General features: G+C 40.1%; 1 protein-coding gene across 1 annotated transcript in view; it reads right to left on the reverse strand.

Annotated features, from left to right (window-relative positions):
- Positions 1–18,873, reverse strand: part of ADAM10 (ADAM metallopeptidase domain 10) — a 153,276-nt gene that overhangs the window by 66,451 nt on the left and 67,952 nt on the right. Inside the window, exon 5 of the mRNA XM_079768185.1 lies at positions 4,289–4,389. Coding sequence (XP_079624311.1) covers positions 4,289–4,389 — 101 coding nt within the window. The remainder of the gene's footprint in view (positions 1–4,288; positions 4,390–18,873) is intronic.

Here is an 18,873-nt window from a genome sequence, read left to right on the forward strand (position 1 = left end):
ACAACTGTTTCATATGTTTTGTTTAGTTTTCGTGTTGTTTTCTACAAGAAAGCTAGGTGGATACCCATTATTCTATCACAGCTGAAAAGAGAAATCTTTACTTAATATATATATATATTTTTTAATTTCTTTATTGATTAAGGTGTCACACATTTGTCCTCATCCCCCCACTCCCATCCCACACCCCTCCCCACGGATGCCCCAACCCCCCGCTGAACTCAACCATTGGTTAGGCTCATATGCATGCACACAAGTCCCCTGGTTGATCTCTCCCCCCTCCCCCCACCCCCCCATCCTCCCTCCGAGGCCCGACAGTCCGATCGATGCCCCCCTGTCTCTGGCTCTGCCCCTGCCCTTGTTCATCAGTCCACGTTGCTCATCATTTCCCCCAGATGAGCGAGATCATGTGTCACTAGAGATATACCTATATGAACCGAATGTGAGACGAGCAACAATAGTTATGCTGACAGGCAAATGCATCAGTCTGTAGTGAGTTTCTTTCTGGACCAACAGTTCTTTTGAGACCCAATATCAATGTCCACCAGTTCCTTATGTGTACATGTCGGCACTGACCCCTCTGCTCTGGATGGTGGACAAATGGCGGCAATGCAGGTTTCTCTTCCCTCTGGTTGGGTCTCGGCCGGACCCAGGGGCACGGCTTCATCCGGACCCAGAGGCACGTGGCCTCACCCGGACCCAGGTGTGCGCGGCTTCCCCCGGACCCGGGACCCAGCCTCACCCGGATCCAGGGGCACATGGCCTCACCTAGACCCGGGATCCATCTTCACCCGGACCCAGGGGCGCATGGCCTCACCCAGACCCAGGGGCATGTGGCCTCACCCGGACCCAGGGGCGCGTGGCCTCACCCAGATCCAGGGGCACATGGCCTCATCCGGACCCGGGATCTAGCTTCACCAGGACCCAGGGGCGCGTGGCCTCACCCGGACCCAGGGGCGCGTGGCCTCACCCAGACCCAGGGTCGCGTGGCCTCACCCGGATCCAGGGGCGCACGGCCTCACCCGGACCCGGGACCCAGCCTCACCCGGATCCAGGGGCACATGGCCTCACCCGGACCTGGGATCCAGCTTCACCCGGACACAGGGGCGCGTGGCCTTACCCGGACCCAGGGGTGCGTGGCCCCACCCGGGCCCGGGACCCAGCCTCACCCGGATCCAGGGGCACACGGCCTCACCCGGACCCGGGATCTAGCTTCCCCCGGACCCAGGGGCGCGTGGCCTCACCCGGATCCAGGGGCCCACGGCCTCGCCCGAACCCAGGGGCGCGTGGCCTCTCCCGGGCCTGGAACCCAGCCTCACCCGGATCCAGGGGCACGCGGCCTCGCCCGGACCCAGGGGCGTGTGGCCTCTCCCAGACCCAGGGTTGCGTGGCCTCACCCAGATCCAGGGGCCCACGGCCTTACCCGGACCCGGGACCCAGCCTCACCCGGATCCAGGGGCACACAGCTACTTAATATTTTTACTAAAAGTTTCAATGTTTTCATTTTAGACATTTAATACTTTAATCTATCTGAAGTTTTGTTTTGTTTTAAATATGGTAAGAGGTAAGAGATCCAACTTCATCTTTTTCTAAATGGTTAAACACTCATTTCTGGTTCCATTTATTCAACTATTCAACCATCTTTACTTTTCCTCACTGATTTGAGATTCTAACTCTACCACATAACAAAGTTTCATATCTGTATTGTTTTCATCTCTATGTTAAGATCACACTCTCAATTAGTATAATAAATTTTAATCCCTTCTAGGGCAAATCCCTCTCGCCTGCTCATCACCTTTAGATTGGCCTTACTTCTTCTTAGTGCTTACTTTTCTGTATAACATTTTAGACCCATCTAAGTGCTGTGAATAACCCTTTTGTAATTTGTATCAAAATTATATTTAACCTATTAATCAACATGGAAAAATTAATATTTTTATGATATGTTGTTTTCCATTAACAAGGTATGTCTCTCCATTTATTTAAAATTAATCTTCTTGCTTGGCCACAGTGGCTCAGTGGTTGAGAAGCTCATGATTCCATTCCTGGTCATGCCCAGGTTGAGGGTTCAATCCCCAGTGGGGGCGTGCAGGAGGCAGCCCATCAATGATTCTCTCATCATTGATGCTTCTATCTCTCTCTCTCCCTTCCTCCATAAGAATATATTTAAAAATAAAAATAAAAAATAATATATTTTAAATAAATAAAAGTAATCTTGACATATCTTATTTAGTTTCATAATTTTCCTTAATTAGGTCTTATAATTCTTTGTCACATTTATTCTTCAATACATGATATTCTTAATACTATTAACAAAGTCTTCTCTTTTGTTACATTTCTGATAGTCTATTACTGGATATAAAGTAATATGACCTAGCCCTAGGTGGTCTGACTCAGTGGATAGAGTGTTGGCCTGCAGACTGAAGGGTCCCAGGTTCGATTCTGGTCAAAGGCACATGCCCCAGTTGTGGGCTCAATCCCTAGTAGGGGGTGTGCAGGAGGCAGCCAATCAATAATTGTCTCTCTCCCTCTCCCTTCCTCTCTGAAGTCAATAAAAATATATTTAAAAAACAAACAACAAAAAAAGAGAAATGTGACCTATTTTTGTATGTTAACTTTATATCTAGCCACTGTTAAACTCTGCTATATCTAGCAATCTGTAGTCTTGTCCTCTCCACACTGCTGATACCTTAGTACAAACCACTTTTCTGCTGAATAACTGCAATAACTTCTAATTAGTCTCCTAGTCTCTAATCTTACACCTCACCCTAGGGTTAAAAATTATTTACCAGGCTTACTATCTCTCTGGCCTTTAATATCTCTAATACCTCTGAGGTATATAGACATACCTCAGAGATATTACAGGTTCGGGTCCAGACCACCATCAATAAAGTGAGTACAGCAATAAAGCGAGTCATAATCTTTTTGTTGGTGGAGGGTCTTGCCTTCATTTGGTAAAAAACAACATCTGTGAAGTGCAATAAAACAAGGTATGCCTGTATCCTGCCTTTCCATCTATTCATGCCCAACCTAACTCTTACTTATTCTTTTAGTTTATGACTACTGTCCTCAATTACTTCTCAGTTTAGATTAACAATTCCTCCTACGTATAGAGCATCATTCTATACTTAATCCTCTTCTATCCCTTACCCTCAATTGTTTCTCTGTGTCTCCAAGCAAATTATAAACTTTTTGAGGATAAGTTTTTGGTCTTAATCTCCATATATTCCTAGAATCAGCAGTCTCTGACAATATGACAGATTAACACATAGTTTTTCAATTAATGAAGAAGAAAATCTCTTATACTTGAAAGTCCCACCTGAAACAGGTTTGTGCATGTTGCAGATCAAGAAACACACAAATCTGCATTTGTAACTCAAGTAGCTCAAGAAACATTACTCTAGCCTACTACTTTTAGGAAGGATGTCTAAACTACATGATAAATGTTTTACCATAAAAATTTTTTTTTCATTTTAAACTTACTTTGAAATTTTTTTTAAGAGAGAGAAAGTGGGAGAAAGAGAGGGAGGGAGGGATGGAGGGAAGAAGGGAGGGAGGAAGGAAGGAAGGAAGGGAGAGAGGGAGAGAAGGGTGGGGGAGGGAGAGGGAGAAACATTGATGTGAAAGAGAAACATGGATCGGATGCCTTCCGCATGCACCCCAATGCAGCACAAACCCGAAAACCTGAGCAAATGCCCTTGTGGTAAGGGACGACGTTCCAACCAACTGAGCCACACTGGACAGGACTAAACTTATGTTTTAAATAACTATAAACCTATCCCTTATCACAGGAAAAGGAGATTAAAAAAAAAAAGAATAAAAGAACAACAGTCAAATGGCAAAAAATCTTACAATTAAAATATCAACAGCACTGTGATTATTATTAGGGTGGCTAATGGTCTCAGTTTGTTTAAAGACACATGACTTTCAATGTTAAACTGGGAAGTCCCAGGCAAACAAGGGGAAGTTGACCAGTCTAATTTTTATACTAATACAAATAGTTACATTTATAGAAAACACAAGTTCAAACTGACTGTTTTTTTAAATTAAGACTCACTATGTTTCGGACATATAGTGTAATGTTAATGAAACACACAGATTTGTTTTCAAATCTCACCACTATGTCTTTATTATAGGCAAGTTAACTGGCTTCTTTAAGCATTAAAAAATATCAATATTTCTCCAGTGTTATAAATATTTCAGAAATTCTAGAACAAACATATTTAATGCAGGAACACATGCCCAAGTTCATTTTTATTTCTTAAATGCAAGCTAGTATTAAAATCCTTACCTGTGTTACTTCCTCTACACCAGTCATCTGGTACTTCCTCATCCTTTCAAATACTGAATGATCTGCACAGCCCCCCTGTGGACCATATTTATGGGGGTAGTCTAAAACACAAAGAAAAAATATTATTTTTTGTCATATATTTAGGTACTATGAATTATTTTATAAATGAAAATTTAACTGTCATAAGTAATATAGGAAAAGAATTATGCTAGGCATTCTAATTTTCAAACCTGGTACATTCCCAAGTTCTCCCTCAATAAAACATCACTGGTCTCTAGAACTTTATCATACAGATAATTTGTTAATTCTCTAGAACTTTATCATATAGATAATTTGTTAATTCTATAAACCATAATCATTGTTTATTCTGAGTTGAAGTTTCCCCACCTTTCCCACTTTGGATATACAGAGCATCTTAATACTGCAATTTACTTTATTTTGTAGTGTGTAACTTTCCCTTCAAACAAATTAAATTCCTATGCTGCAAAGCACAAAACCACCTCAATCTGAACTACAATTAAGCTAATATAATGTTATATTTGGCTTGAATTCCTCCCATATGGCCTCAGAAACAAGCTCTATGCACAGTAAAAGCAGACAGTTTAAATTTATTCAATGTATACTTCAAGCAAATACTTTATAAATGAATAACTATTTTATCACCATTTTTCTTCATTCATAAGCAATGATTAATTTATTCTTAAATGAGTTGGGTCTATTTCCAGATAGCTGTTCAATTTAGTTTAGTCATTTAAAAGTTTACTCCACTCTCTCAAAGTTCACATACTTCTCCATTGTTAAGGTCTTCCTTAGTTCATGAACATATTTTATAATTCAATCTAGTAACCATAATTAAGAGAATTTTCAAAATAAAATACCAAGATATGAGTGAAAGGGGAAGCACTGAAAAATCCTTAAGTAGCTTACAGAAGCAATCCACAGAATTGTAATTAGAAACACTGCAGGTAGTTAATTAAGAAAAATCTAGAACCTAAAGTGCATACTAGTAACCTATTTCATTGAAAATATAAATTAAATACTACTATACAAATCTAAACTGGCATGTAGAAGCTAGGTATTACCAACAACCCATCTATAACTGATAAACAGCTCTGATTTTACATTTTAAATTAGTTTTTATCAAGGGTCAAGACTACAACAGCTGTAAAATTCTAATCAATCAATGTGAAAGAAATGATAGACTTAAAAGTTACTATTTCCAAGCCGACATACTAGTATATTAGTTAATGAAGCCAAAAATCATCAATGGGTGCTAAAACCACTGAGTGAAAGATGGGAGGTAACAGGATATTCATAGTCTCTTAAAGCATAACCCCACAGATTACTTAATAATTATAAAGGAAAAATGTACCTTTACATCAAAGCGATATAATAATTACCACTTCATCTACCAAGTGATCAAATTAAGCATTACCAATAGGACAACTTGATATTATGTACCTCCTACTGTGATGCAGTTAAGAAACATTCAGCTTCACCTGAATGCAATATTCTTGCCAAAATGTGTTAACTGAACCTAATCACGAATAAACAATCAGACACACCAAGAATGTGAAACATTCTATAAGTCACTGCCTTATACATGTGAAAAAAGGTAATGTCATTTAAAGAAACAGAAAAAGTTGCCCTGGCTCGTGTTGCTAGTGATTTGAAGGGTCTCGGTTAGATTCCTGGTCAAGGGCATGGACCAAGGTGTGGACTTGCTCCCCACCCCGCACCCCCACCCCCACCCCCGTTAGGGCATGTGCAGTAGACAACCAGTCAATGTGAGACACACTGACGCTTCTCTTTCTCTCTCTATCCTTTCCTTCTCTCCCTTCCTCCCTCCCCTCTCCCAACCTCTATTCTACTCTGAAAACTCAATGAAAAAAATATCCTCAGGTGAGAATTAACAAATAAAAATAAAAAATAAGTAAAATTTAAAAAAACAGAAAAAACTGAGAACTGGGGGGTGGAGGAGCCTGGAAGTTAAGACACTTAAAAGAGATACAATAAATGCCAAAAAAAGAAAATATTTTTAGAACTGGATAAATTTCATTTTAGTCTGTATAGTAAATGATATTAATGTTCATTTTTAGGGGATGGAACATTATTATTGTTATTTAGAAAAATGTATGTATTCTTAGGAGATGTGAGCTGCAGTATTTAGCAGTGGTGGCACATGCAGTCTGCAGCCTACCTTCAAATGGTTCCCAAAAAAATGTGTTGAGGGAAGTATAACATGTTTTTAAAAATGGTAAACTAGGGAGAAGGATGTATGTGTTCCTGTATAATTCTTTAAACATTTTTTTTTAAGTTTGAAATTTTCAAAATTAAACTAGAACTAAAAACCTGCAATATCAGTAGAACAAGTTTAAATTATTTTGAAGTGGAAAAATAACACAACTGAAATGATGAACATGCCTGGCTGGCATGGCTCAGTGGTTGAGCGTCGACCTATGAACCAGGAGGTCATGGTTTGATTCCCCATCAGGGCATATGCCCAGGTTGTGGGCTCAATCCCCAGTGTGAGGTGTGCAGGAGGAAGCCAATCAATGATCCTCTCCCATCATTGATCTTTCTATTTCTCTCTCCCTCTCCCTTCCTCTCTAAAATCAATTTTAAAAAAATACATATATATTTAAAAGAAGAAAAACACTCATACATTTATTACTTTATCATTTCAAAAGCGCACTTTAGCAAAGTGAAGATATAGTACCATCCCACATATATTTAATAAGAATCTACCACAGCCCTGACCAGTTTGGCTCAGTGGATAGAGCATCGGACTGTGGACTGAAGGGTCCCAGGTTCGATTCCAGTCAAGGGCATGTACTTTGGTTGCGGGTACATCACCAGGAGGGGGTGTGCAGGAGGCAGATGATCGATGTTTCTCTCTCATCGATGTTTCTAACTCTCTAACCCTCTCCCTTTCTCTCTAAAAAAAGACTCTACCACAAAGGCTCGAAAGTCTTACAGTATATTATGCCAAGTTTTTCAATTCTCACCATTTAGTTAATTTCGGGTATTATCACCACTCTACCTTCTCTTCCTACTATAATTTTAACCTGAAAATGTCCCTATGAGCCTTTCCCAGATTCTTAATAGAACCTAGCTTGCCTGGCCCACCATTTAAGTTCCTCTATGTCAAGAACACAATACAGAGGAGAAACCAATATGGCGGCATAGGTAAACACCTAAACTGCTGCCTCGCACAACAATTTCAAAACTACAACTAAAAGACAAAATGGACATCATCCAGAACCACAGGAAGGCTGGCTGAGTGGAAATTCTACAACTAGAAGGAAAGAGAAAAGCACACTGAGACTCAGAGGAGCTACAGAAGGCAGAGGTACCGAGGCGTGCGTGTGGAGAGGACTGGCAACTGAGTGCGCGGCTGGCTTTCTCAACCGGGAGGGAGACAAAAGCTCCCGACGGCTCTGAACTCCAGTTCCAGGCGAAACTCTGGGGACCCAGACTCATTTGGGGAGAAACTGGACTTTCTGGCAGCAGGCAAAACTCAAGGGTGGCTTTCTCTCAGAGGTGCTTACAGCGATTACCGCGGGACACTGAGACTCAGGGGCCTCTTAGGGCAGGGCTGACAGAAAGCCATTGCTGTCTGCTCCGCCCTGAGACTCCGCCCCATCCAAGCTGAGCACAGAGGCTTTGGGAAGTCTTGTTTCATAAGGGTGTCTCCAGCACAGAAGTTCTCCCAGCATAGACACAGCTGATTCTCACTGCCAATTGGCCTGTAGGCCAATTCCTCCCAGTGATACCAACAACAATCAAGGCTTAACTACAACAAGACTGTGCACACAGCCCACAAAAGGGTGCACCAAGAGTGTCCACTTCAGGTAACTGGGGAGGCTGAGCCACTGGGCCCTATAGGACACCTAGCACACAAAGCCACTCTATCAACTCAGGGAAGCAACCAAAATGTGGAGACAAAGAAACAGGTCACAAATGACAGAAATGGAGGAAAGCAAACTACTGGATATAGAGTTCAAAACCACAGTTATAATGTTTTTCAAGAATTTTCTAGAAAAGGCCGATAAATTTAGCGAGACCCTCGAGGATATAAAAAAGGACCAACTAGAAATTAACCATACACTGACAGAAATAAAAAATAATATACAGAGATCCAACAGCAGACTAGAGGATCGCAAGAATCAAGTCAAATATTTGAAATACAAAGAAGCAAAAAGCACCTAACCGGAAAGAAAAAAGAAAAAAGAATCCAAAAGTATGAAGATAGCGTAAGAAGCCTCTGGGACAACTTCAAGCATACCAACATCAGAATTATGGGGGTGCCAGAAGAAGAGAGAGAGCAAGATACTAAAAACCTATTTGAAGAAATAATGACAGAAAACTTCCCCCACCTGGTGAAAGAAATAGACTTACAAGTCCAGGAAGCGCAGAGAACCCCAAACAAAAGGAATCCAAAGAGGACCACACCAAGACACATCATAATTAAAATGCCAAGAGCAAAAGACAAAGAGAGAATATTAAAAGCAGCAAGAGAAAAACTGTTAGTCACCTACAAGTGAGCACCTATATGATTGTCAGCTGATTTCTCAACAGAAACTATGCAGGCCAGAAGGGAGTGGCAAGAAATATTCAAAGTGATGAATAGCAAGAACCTACAACCAAGATTGCTCTACCCAGCAAAGTTATCATTCAGAATTGAAGGTCAGATAAAGAGCTTCACAGATAAGAAAAAGCTAAAGGAGTTCATCACCGCCAAACCAGTATTATATGAAATGCTAAAGGGTATTCTTTAAGAAGAGGAAGAAGAAGAAAAAGGTAAAGATAAAAACTATGAACAACAAATATATATATATCTATCAACAAGTGATTCTAAAAATGAAGTTAATAAAAAAATCTGATGAACAGAATAAACTGGTGAATATAATAGAATCAGGGGCATAGAAAGGGAGTGAACTGACAATTTTCGGGGGGAAAGGGGTGTGAGGGGTGTGGGAAGAGACTGGACAAAAATCGTACACCTATGGATGAGGACAGTGGGCGGGGGGGGGGGGGGGGGGTAAGGGCCGAGGGTGGGGTGGAAACCAGGTGGAGGGGAGCTTTGGGGGGGAAAAAGAGGAACAAATGTAATAATCTGAATAAAGATTTTTTTTAAAAAAGAAAACAATGCAAAAGCGAACTCATAGACAAGTGTACATATGCACTTAAGTTCTTTATTCAGTTAACAGACATTAGATCTCTTGGAATTTTCCTAATTGTTTTAATGTATAATAATAAAAGTGTAATATGCTAATTAGACCTGACAGCCGAACGACCTTCCAGACGTCATTCCGGACGAAGCCGGGGCAGTGGCGGCCGAAGCAGAGGGGGTTAGTGGCGATCAGGCAGGCATGCGAGCAGTTAGGGGAAATCAGCCAGGCAGGCAGGCAGGCAGAGGTGGTTAGGGGCGATCAGGCAGGCAGGTGAGTGATTAGGGGCAATCAGGCAGGCAGACAAGCAGTTAGGGGCAATCAGGCAGGAAGGCAGGTGAGCAGTTAGGAGCCAGCGGTCCCGGATTGCAAGAGGGATGTCCAACTGCCGGCTTAGGCCCAATCAGGCCGAAACCGGCAGTCAGATATCCCCCAAGGGGTTCTGGATAGCGAGAGGGTGCAGGCTGGGCTGAGGGACCCCCCCCACACACATGAAATTCATACACCAGGCCTCTAGTTATCATATAAAATCAAGTTCATAGTTTGATATTATTTTGTGCTATTTTACCCAACATTGGGATAGTCCAGTATCCAGCAATTAAAAATGTGGCAGATTCTCTGGCTAGTTTTTCCCTTAACCTTTTGCACTCGGATGTCGAGTGTGACTTGACACAGTTAGCATTAAATCCCGAGTAGAATAAAGGAATCGAGAAAAAAGCAAGCGAGTGCAAAGGGTTAAATCATGAATAAGAACATAATTTATCTTTTTCTTACAAGATAACAAGGTGAATGAGGAGGAATCCTTTTGCTGACTCTGGCAGCAACTAAGCAGATAAGTAAAACATGCTCTAAGAGTACTGATATACAAAATATTTGGCCACAGGAAATGAATAATACTAAGTAATACATTTTCAAAAGCTTATTTTAATTTCTGTTCCAATGTGATAAGCAACTAACTTATGATTCAATTAGTATGTTATGTTCTTATTTTTCCTTTATGGATCAGTTTGTGGTGCCTTATTTAGATTGTTTATTAAGATAACAGTTAAGTTAATAATCTATTTTACCATTTATCTTATACTAATTTAAGTTCAATGAAATAAACATGTATTTAACATTTGATGAAATTCTTAGAGTTGAATTAGACATCTCCCAACATATTAAAAAAGGCCTATTTAAACTACAGTTCTAACTTATCATGAAGTTTCATAAAATTATCTTAATAACCTCCATAACCAAATTGCTGTCTTTCACACATGAACATGAGCACAGATAAAAAAGCATGGCATCATGGCCTCACTCCCAAATAAAAAAGACTATTTAACTTAGCCTTTCAAAAGAAAAACCTTGTGGTTACATCATTACAGCCTGTTTTCAGATGACTTCCCCTAAATGTCTATCATATCTGGTCTCCCCATCCCACATGCTTCACCACTACCAAATATTTAAAAAAAAAAAAAAAGTATATGGAGTTAAGGAATAATCTGTTTACAAAATATACAATCTTCCCCAAAACCCCTCCTAATAGTATATCAATCACGTAACCACTTTTAAAAATATGTTTTAAAATGTTCAAAGATTTTATTTGAAGAAAGAATTTCATTATTGGCAAGGTTTGGCAGTCATTGACCAAACAGGTTCCTCACTATCCTGAACAAATCCAGACTAAGTTTCCCAGCCTCCCATCCAAGCTAAGTGTACATAACCTAGTTTTTAGTTTAAGAAATATGAGCAGCCCTAACCGGTTTGGCTCAGTGGATAGAGCGTCGGCCTGCGGACTGATGGGTCCCAGGTTCGATTCCGGTCAAGGGCATGTACCTTGGTAGCAGGCACATCCCCAGTAGGGAGTGTGCAGGAGGCGGCTGATCGATATTTCTCTCTCATCGATGTTTCTAACTCTCTATCCCTCTCCCTTCCTCTCTGTAAAAAATCAATAAAAAAATATTTTTTTAAATAAAGAAATACGAGCAGTAGGGAAGTGCACCAGCCGGCGTCCTGTATGCTCTTTTTCCCTTCTGAATGGCGGTAGGAGACCACTGGGAACAGCATTATAGTACAGTATAGCATAAAATAACCTGGTGAAGAAAAGCTGCCTGTTAAGGAATACTCACATTAAACTGTTACTTAGTGAGAAATGAGCTTTAGTGCACTTAGCCACTGAATTGGGGGCTGTTTGGTACTATAGTTAGCATTACCTTAATACACAGTGAAAACTTTTGTCAAGAACAGAACTTATTTTATACCTGCTCTCCACTAGTGATCTGGTAAATTTTTTATCACAGACAATAACAAAATAATCTTGCTCTAGCATGTCAGAAGTTTTTTTTTAGCAGTGTTATTTGTTATGGTTTTCTAAGTGTTTTCATTTACACTAGTTTTCATTCATCCTAAAAAATACAACTTTTGCTAAAATATCAATCATACACTTAAGTTGAAGACTGGCAGAGTATAGTAATTAAGTCCATCTTTTAACTAAAGATGGAAGCTAATAGACTCTATAATACCCAGATTAAATATATTGCATGCTTAGAGAAATAAGTACTGTTATCATTTTCAAACAGTTTCTCAAAAAAGGATTTACTCCATGCAAGATTTTCAGTTTCAGAGCAAAAAGCTGTGAGATTCATTAGCAATCAAGTTTTAAGCCCTCCATAAGTTAGTCAATATGCCTGATTTTATTCAAATTTGAGAAAGAATAAATATCATAAGCTGATCATGACAGAAATTAGAATTTACCTTCATTAAAAGCATATTATGAAATACATTTTGAATCTGCTCCTACACAGGCACAAAAGACATGCTGCAAAGTATTCTGGAAGAGAGAATTTTATAGCTTCCAACCCCATGTAAGGCATTTAACTGAACATCTTACTAAATTCAAGAACAGAACAAAAATATCCTTATCGTAAACAATTACCAGTATAACATTATTTTCTTTAGTGTAAGAGTATACATGTCTGATTTATATATAATTCACAATCCCTACTGTATAGTATCTCAATAAAATATATTTTCCAGTTTTTAATAATACTAAATACAATGACACTCTATGCATTCAATAATTGGCACTGATGCTGGGCATTTGAACATGTCAGGAAGGAAATTTTTCTCCTCTACCCTTCTGGGTTCTTCTGACTGGAATAGGAATTAAATTGACATGAGATACATTAACAGAAAAAAAATCAAATTTAATTTTCTACATACAGGAGCTCCATAAGAATATGAGGCCCAAAGAGCAGCCATGTAACATCTGAGGCTAAGGGAAAGAGGGGAGTGTTCTGGGTCTTCAAAGAGGAAGAAGACATTCAAGGGAAATAAAAGAATAAAGGTTTAGCCCTAACCGGTTTGGACAGAGTGTCAGCCTGTGGACTCAAGAGTCGCAGGTTTGATTCTGGTCAAGGGCACGCACCTCAGTTGCAGGCTCCACCCCCAGCCGTGGTCAGGGCATGTGCAGGAGGCAACCAATCAGTGTGTCTCTCTCATATCACCGTTTCTTTCTCTCTGTCTCTCCACTTCCCTTCCTCTCTCTCTCTAAAAAAAAAAAAAAAAAAAAATCAATGGAAACATATCCTTAGGTGAGGATTAACAACAACAAAAAAAGAATAAATGTTTGCCAGGCCACGTAGAGACAAAAGAACACAGAGAGTCATGTGAACAAACAGGACTTGCTAATCCCCCACCACCTCCACCACTGATATCATGTAACCTAGTTATTAATAACAGGACAGAAGCCAAGGAAAGGCCAAATATTATAGGTATATCATTTGGGCAACTTCTCCAGGAAGGTACAACTTTACACTCCCCAGAGGTCCAATGGAGGGGAAATAGATGCATGCCCAGTAAAATTGGGGTGACAATGGGAAGGTACTTGTCTGTCAGTCACACCTAGGAACAGATCATTGGCCAGAATAGGCGTGGCCACTGCAAGGGCAAGAAAATTTGGGTTATTTAATCCCCTGAGCAAAGGAGTTCGCTCTCATGGTTCCTCTTGTACTCTTGGTTCTTGGCATGGTACGCATGACTCCTGGCTTATGGGGCTCTCACCCCTGCTTCCTGGCATTTGCCTATATGGCCCATGGCTATATGGACACAATGGACTGTAACTAGTCTGATGCTGAACTGGACCTGACTGCAATATGGAACGAAAACTCTGGACACTGGTTCTGATTTTAGCTCTACTGAAGCCCCACTATACTTTTTCTGTAACTGGATTAAGGGAAATGGGACTTTGGAAACCCAAGGATATAATTTCATGCAAATAAATATCACTCATCCTCCTTCGCAGGTCTCAGAAAATTTTTTTCTAGAGATATCGTAAGGACTCCACCCCCAGCACTCAGTAGGGAAGGGGATACCCCAACTTCGTCAATAACACCATCACACTTTGCTCAAATTCTTTGTAGTTATGTCCGATGATAACTCCCTTCCTGGAATAAGCCCTCTATCTAAATTCTTTTAAGCACTTAAGGGGGAGGCCAAAGAAAAATTTCCTAAATCTTCTGTTTCTTAAAAATAATCAGCCTAGCCCTAGCTGGTTTGGCTCAGTGGATAGAGTGTCGGCCTGCAGAATGAAGGGTCCCGGGTTCGATTCTGGTTAAGGGCACATGCCTGGGTTGCGGGCTCAACCCTCAGTAGGAGGCATGCAGGAGGCAGCCAATCAATGATTCGCTCTCATCATTGATGTTTCTATCTCTCTCTTCCTCTCCCTTCCTTCCTGAAATCAATAGAAATATATTTTAAAAAATAATAATCAGCCTAGCTCCAGCTGAGTGACTCGTTTGGAGTGTCATCCCATACACTAAAAAGATTGGGGATTCCATTCTGGGTCAGGGTACATACATAGGTTTCACGTTCAATCCCCGGTTGGGGCACATATGGCAGGCAACTAATCAGTGTTTCTCTCACATCTATGTTTCTCTCTTTGTGTCTCTCAAAATCAATAAACATATCCTTGGGAGATGAATGAATGAATGAATGAATGAATAAATAAATAAATAAATAAATAAATAATCAGTCTAAATAATTCACATGCCAAAGAGACACATTTGGGGTAGCAAATTTTACTTCCCTAAAATTAAGATACTCAAACACAGTGTCTAATGAGTGTCTAATCTACTTGATAAAATATATAAAGTTGAACAAATATATAGATATATACACATATATGTTTGTACCATACATGTAACTGATATATACACAATGTGTGGATTTCTTTCTACCACTCCTCCACACAGTTAGAAGGCAAATAAGTATCAGTGCAATACCACACTGCCTATAGGCTAATATAATCTGAAATCGAAAGGAAGCCAGCAGACTATCAGAAACTTAAGAACAGAACCACAACCTAGCATGCCATCAGTCCCCAGGGTGAAAAGATGGCCTAGATTCAATAATAAGATTCCCTGCACCTATCCCACCCCAATAGGTAGCATTTGGCTGGAATCAAGAAGAGAGTACCTATATTTCAGAAAATCACCTTTTCTAATCCATCATCTGGCAGGGATAAAGAGAATCCTTCTGTAGCATTCCTCACCTCCATCAGGAGGACTGTAGCAGGAATCAAAGGGGGACCCCAGAACTCTTCCTGTTCTTACAAGAAATTCCCCTGCCCCTCACTTCACTAAACACTCACAGCCATTTACCACTATCTGCCTTGGGACCATCAGGACTGTTCTCACTGTGGCCTGGCTTTCAGATGCAGGAGACTAAACCACCAACTACTTCAACTTATTATAGGTATTTGCTGCCCACACAAATCCCTATTTCCCTCTATTTTCTTATTTTTAGCTCCTCATTGTCACTCTTTCTGACGCTACCCATAATTCTTAGTGATTACAATATTCATGTTGATGATCCTTCCAATACACTCATACCACCTTTTCTCTGACAGTCTTCTCCTACTTCAACTTTTCACTTATATGGTCATACTTTTGAACCTGTCATTACTGATAACTGAAACCTCTTCATCATCTCAACTGCTAAATCATACTTTCTTTCTTTTTTTTTTTAAATATGTTTTATTGATTTTTTACAGAGAGGGAAGGAGAGGGATAGAGAGCTAGAAACATCCATCAGCTGCTTCCTGCACACCCCCTACTGGGGATGTGCCCGCAACCAAGGTACATGCCCTTGACTGGAATCGAACCTGGGACCTTTCAGTCCGCAGGCTGACGCTCTATCCACTGAGCCAAACCGGTTTTGGCTAAATCATACTTTCTTTCTACAACTTATCTTTTCAGAACATTCCCTCTAAACTCCAACAATCCTTCAACACCACTAAGACCCTTCAATCTACCAATACTAGCACCTCGTTCAACTGTCCATCACTGAATATTCTCTTTCTTTTCCTTATTCACCTTAAATCCCATAGTGAATTATTACTATAATTACTCCATTGCATTTGCTTTAATCTCCCTTGACACCCATCTCCCAACCCTCAACCAAATCCTGTTTAAATTCAACTCTTTACCTATATTGCTCCAGCTGAATAAAGCTGGGGAAAAACTGGTAATATGACTACCCTCACTCAAAAATCATAATCTATAACCTAAACCAGTTCATTTATGCTACCTCACAATGATTACTCTATTTTCAGAGTCCATTATCAATCCTACATACCTAGTTAACCACTAGCAGTCCTCACTTTGCTACATTACTAGAGGCAATAAAATTAACCATACAAGCTGAAACTATGCAAAGTGATAATAATGAATGGGAGAAATTAAAATTGTTCCATGACCTTTAAAATTTTTTATCAAAATACTAAAATTCTCTCATACTGTTTAAATATATAGCAAAATAAAAAATACTAAAGCTATATCATACACTGTAATTTAAAACATTAGAAACCCAGGACTAGTAGCTCAGTTGGTTAGAGTGTCATCCACATATGCCAAGGTTGAAGGTTCAATCCCTGATCAAGGCATATACAACAATCAACCAATGAATGCATGAATAAGTGGAATAACAGATCGACGTTTCTCATTCTCTCTCTCTCTCTTAAAAGAAAAAAAATCAATCACTAAAAAAATTCTAATTAGAAACATCAAGAATTAGAATATTCAAAAAGGAAAATTAGAGTGTTTTATTCTTTGTAAATTGTATTTTATATATTATAAATTAAAGACATATATTACTTTTGAAAGCTTGATATTTAGGATAAAAAATTTCCAAAGCAACAAAGCAGTATTTATATATGCATCAAATTCTGTCAGCACAAAACTCTCCCAATAGAAAGAACAAAAAAAAAAGATCATGCATAAAACTTTTCCTATATACAGTACTTTAAAAACTTTTCTAAAACAGCCTATTTTCCCTGGTCATCATGTTAAATGGCATTTTCCCTTTAAAGTTACTGACAATATAATCCCATTTCTAGAAAAGCTTTTGTTCAACTAATGAATAAACCCTCATTGAGCTGCTAAATCATAGGATGCACTTTAGCTCCCCTGCAAAGGCCAAACAGCATATTCTTTCACAAAGAGTGAGTCATTGGTATAGAATAGTAGGCCTATTCAAAACAAAGATCAGCTTTAAATCTACTGCCTTTCTTCCAGTTCCTTTGCATGCTAGCCTCTTGCTTTTTGTCTTGTTGTAGGAGGTGCAAATATAAATAATATATTGTTATATGGCCTCAAGCAGGAAATAGCTCTAGTTAACTCTCAACTCCAGGAAGGGGGAACATTTACAGTTCAGATTTTCTCCCCAACAGAACCATGCATAAAACACCCACATCTCACTCCGTACTAACTAGAGTAGACTTTGCATCTTCACTACTTTCAGCAAGGCAACCCTCCCTCTATTTGACTGACAGGTTAAGAATTTGACTGCAAAGCCCAAGGCCTTGCTTATGAGATGACTCTCTAACAGTCAAAACTTGGTGTAATCACTCAAATAACATCCGATGAATCACCAAATCCAATCAAATAACCCAAATTTTATTATACTAATCTATATATATATAAGCCCAACAACTGGAAAGACGGAACAACCGGAACAACTAATTGAGATGATGCGCACTGCGGCAGCCAGCCAACCAGCCACATCAGGGACCAATCGGCCCCCTACAACCTCCCGCGGCCCCTCCCCCGGGCCAGCCCCGCCCCTGCTCGCCCCCACCCCCCCCCCCCCCGCACCTCGATCGGGGCTGGCTGGCCTGACCCCACCCATACATGATTCATGCACCGGGCCTCTATTTCATCAATAAAAAGGAATAAACTATATAACATAAATAAATCTATAAATAAAACTACATAACATAAATAAATCTCAAAACAATTATGCTTAGAAGCCTGATTTTAAAGAGTACATAGTGTATCCTGGCCAGTGTGGCTCAGTTGGTTGAGCACCATCCCATGCACTAAGAGGTAGCCAGTTTGATTCCTGGTCAGGGCACATGCCTGGGTTTCAGGCTCAATTCCCAGGGTTTACAGGAGGGATCAAGATATCAGCCGTTCCACCCACTCACCAGTCCCCAGTCCCACCCCACCGCCACCCACCTGCTTCCCCATGGTTCCCCGTTCACCTGTGGGCAGGAGTAGGGGTGGGGAAGTGGGGCAGGGGGAGGGACCGAGAGGTGGTCAATGCACCTCATGGCGACTAGTCAAGCAGTCGTTCCAGTCGTTGCGCTTATGGTCCCTGGCCTTTTATTAAATAGGATCACTGACTATACTCCCCATGCTATATTTTACATCCCCCTGACTATTCTGTAACTCCCAATTCCTTCTTAATCCCTTAACCTTTTTCAGCACCACCGCAACACCCCTCCTATCTGGCAACCATAAAAATGTTCTCTGTATATATGAGTCTGTTTCTGTTCTGCTTGTTCATATATTTTGTTTTTCAGAATCAATTGTTGACTTTATGGTCTAGAAAAGGGGTAGGCAAACTATTATGCTGGACAAGTGAATCCTTGTGTTTGGTGTGCAAATTAAGGATAGCTTTTACATTTTTAAATGGTTAAAAAATAAATAATATTTGTGTAATGTAAAATTACATGAAATTCAAATTTAAGTATTAAGGTTTTACTGGAACACTGCCACACTCATTCATATACATATTGTCTAAGGTTGTTTTCACATTACAATGATAAAACTGAGTTGCAACTGAGCTCATATGGCCCAGAAAACCAAAAATACTTAGTATCTGGCCCTTTACAGCAAAGGTTTGCCAGCCCTTGGTCTAGAATTTAGAATATAGCAACTATTTAGAAACTAAAAGGTTAACACATGGATGCTTTTATATATATACTAATTTCAGAGAGGGAGAGGGAAACATCAATAATGAGAGATTCATTGATCAGCTGCCTCCTGCACGCTCCCTACTGGGGATCAAGTCCCCAACCAGGTCATGTTCCCTGACCAGGAGTCAAACCTGTGACCTCCTGGTTTATAGGTCAATGCTCAACAAATG

Source organism: Cnephaeus nilssonii, assembly GCF_951640355.1.
Source record: "Cnephaeus nilssonii genome assembly, chromosome: 4".
Taxonomy (NCBI): Eukaryota; Metazoa; Chordata; class Mammalia; order Chiroptera; family Vespertilionidae; genus Cnephaeus; species Cnephaeus nilssonii.